The sequence below is a fragment of the Chaetura pelagica genome, unplaced genomic scaffold (assembly GCF_000747805.2).
Source record: "Chaetura pelagica isolate M959 unplaced genomic scaffold, ChaPel_1.0 scaffold275, whole genome shotgun sequence".
In the NCBI taxonomy this organism is placed as follows: domain Eukaryota; kingdom Metazoa; phylum Chordata; class Aves; order Apodiformes; family Apodidae; genus Chaetura; species Chaetura pelagica.
This window is the reverse complement of record NW_009953486.1, coordinates 1,754,155-1,756,451: the sequence shown is the minus strand read 5'-3', so window position 1 is coordinate 1,756,451 and position 2,297 is coordinate 1,754,155. Positions and strand designations below refer to the sequence as shown.

General features: G+C 48.2%; 1 protein-coding gene across 1 annotated transcript in view; it reads right to left on the bottom strand.

Annotated features, from left to right (window-relative positions):
• Nucleotides 1-251: 251 nt before the first annotated feature.
• Nucleotides 252-2,297, bottom strand: part of DIDO1 (death inducer-obliterator 1) — a 37,190-nt gene continuing 35,144 nt past the window's right edge. The window contains exon 17 of the mRNA XM_009998616.1: nucleotides 252-2,297. Coding sequence (XP_009996918.1) covers nucleotides 252-2,297 — 2,046 coding nt within the window.

The following is a 2,297-nucleotide window of genomic DNA, read 5'->3' as shown; positions in this document are numbered from 1 at the left end:
ATGTTCTTGCCTTTTATCTACTTGAGTATTTTCATTCACAGTTGTTTAAAAATTGCTAAACTGTCAGTTGTCAGTTCATTCTGTAAGGCTAGTTTTTTGTAAAGGTGAGAATATACAGTATGTACAGAAGACAATGAATCAGTCCTCAAAGGTGAGAATATACAGTATGTACAGAAGACACTCAGTCCTTGCGCTGTTGTAGACGTCAATTATTCACGAGAAATCCAATATCAGTCATTCCACTAATCGTTCTACGACTGATTAGTGGAAGATGAAGCTTCTGCTTCTGTTGGTTTCGGGGTTTCCTTCGGTGTTTCTGGCTTCGTCTCTTTCCCAGTTTCCCTGCTCTTGCTCCGATCTTTGCGGTCCTTCCCCCTCTCTCGGTCGCGTTCTCGCTCCCTCTCCCGCTCTCTTTCTTTCTCCCGGCTCCGGTCCCGGTCTCTGTCTTTCTCCCTGTCACGATCTCTGTCTCTGCTTCTCGACCGCTCCCTGTCACGCCTTCTGTAAGAGTCTCTCTCTCTGGTTCTTGGTCTGTCTCGGTCTCTGTTTCTCTCCCATTCCTTAGACCGCTCTGAATCCTTCTCTCTGTTTTGGTTTCTGTCTCTGTTTTTATCCCAGTCCTTGTCTCTGTGTCTCTCCCAGTCCCTGTCTCTGCTCCAGTTTCTGCCACGGTCTCTCTCCCAAGGCCTCCCGTGTTCTCGATCCCTTCGTCTGTCCTCAAAGGGTCTGCCTTGTCGATTATCTGCTTGCTGAGGCTCTGGCTGATCCAAACCCTTGTCTTTATTTCCTCCCTCATATCTCTCTCTCTGTCTCCCTTCAAATGTCTGGCCTCTAAATTCAGGATTTTTGCCTTCTCGGAAGTCAGAGCCTGACCACTGTCCTTCCAACTCAGATCCTTGTCCAGAAACATTAGAAAGAGATGCAGATGGTCCAGCTTCCTCCCACATCTCTTTTCTGTGGGATGGTGGGTGGCTTGGAAGGTCCAGGAGTGGTCTTGGGTTTGGCTTCATACCTTGTGCTGACTGACCTTGGAAATGAAATCTAGAAGAGGAAGGTTCATTTTCTTCTGGGTACATTGCAGGTGCGGCTCCCCTTGGTCCTCCAAACTGAACTGGTGCTGGACCTCTCTGGTTGGCAAATCTGGGTGGTGAACTCCCTCTCCGTTCTTCAAATGGCTGTGGCAAAAGTCCTCTTGGACCAGGTATATGATTTGGAGCTGGACCTCTCTGCCCTTCAAATTGATTTGGGTGAGGCCCTCTTGGTCCCCCAAAATGACTCGGGGCTGGACCTCTTGGCCCTCCAAACTGAGGGCCTCCCCTCTGTCCTTTAAACTGAGCAGGTGGGGGTCGTCTTTGGCCTCCAAAAGGAAAAGGTGAAGGTCCTCTGTTTCCCCCGAACTGAGATGGATCTGGTCCTTCAAACTGTCCTGGAGGTCTAATCATTTCATGATACTGGGAATCTGAGAATTCCATTTGTTCCATGGGGGGTTCCCTACAATCCTCAAACTGAGATGGTGACATTCCCCTTGGAACACCATGGTAAGAAGGTGCAGGGCCCCTGTTATCACCAAAAATAGATGGTGGTCCATGCTGTGCAGAAAATAAGGAAGGAATGGGACCCTTTTGACCTCCAAATCTTCCAGAGGGAGGTCCTCTTTGTCCATCATTATTTGGAGAACCATGCTCTTCAGAGAACTGTGGTGCCGGTCCTCTAAAATTAGGTCCATGAGGTCCTCCAGGTGCATTGACCATCATTGTTGGTGGAGGCCCTCCTTTCTGCCCAGACAAAGAATAGGGGGGTCCAGCTCGGTTTTCCTCAAAGTGTTGTGAGGAAGGTCCACCCTCACTCTGAACCGATGGGGGTTCTGTTTGTTCCACAAATTGATGAGACTGAGGATTTATTTGTTCATCGTATTGCATGGCTGAAAGACCCCTCTCTGCTTCAAAGTGACCAGCTGCGTTTTCCTGAGAAGCAAACATTGTGTTTGAGTAAGAATCCATTCCCATCACTTCCTGAGACTCATTTGACCAGGATACTTGATGCATGTCTTGCAGAGCCAGACCATTGTTTGATGTGGAGAAATTAGGCTGGAAAGATGTACTTGGAGGTGTCGGAAGCAGCACTTTACGGAAAGGTTTGGATGCAGGAGGTTCTCCAGAAGCTGTTTGACTCACGTTCTCCAAATTAACTTGAGCAGTATTTTCAAATTTGCTACTAGATGCCTCTTTCTGGGACACTGTAGAAACCTTTTCACTTGCAACCCAGTTGTCACCAGTAAAACCAGGCTGAGCAGCAGG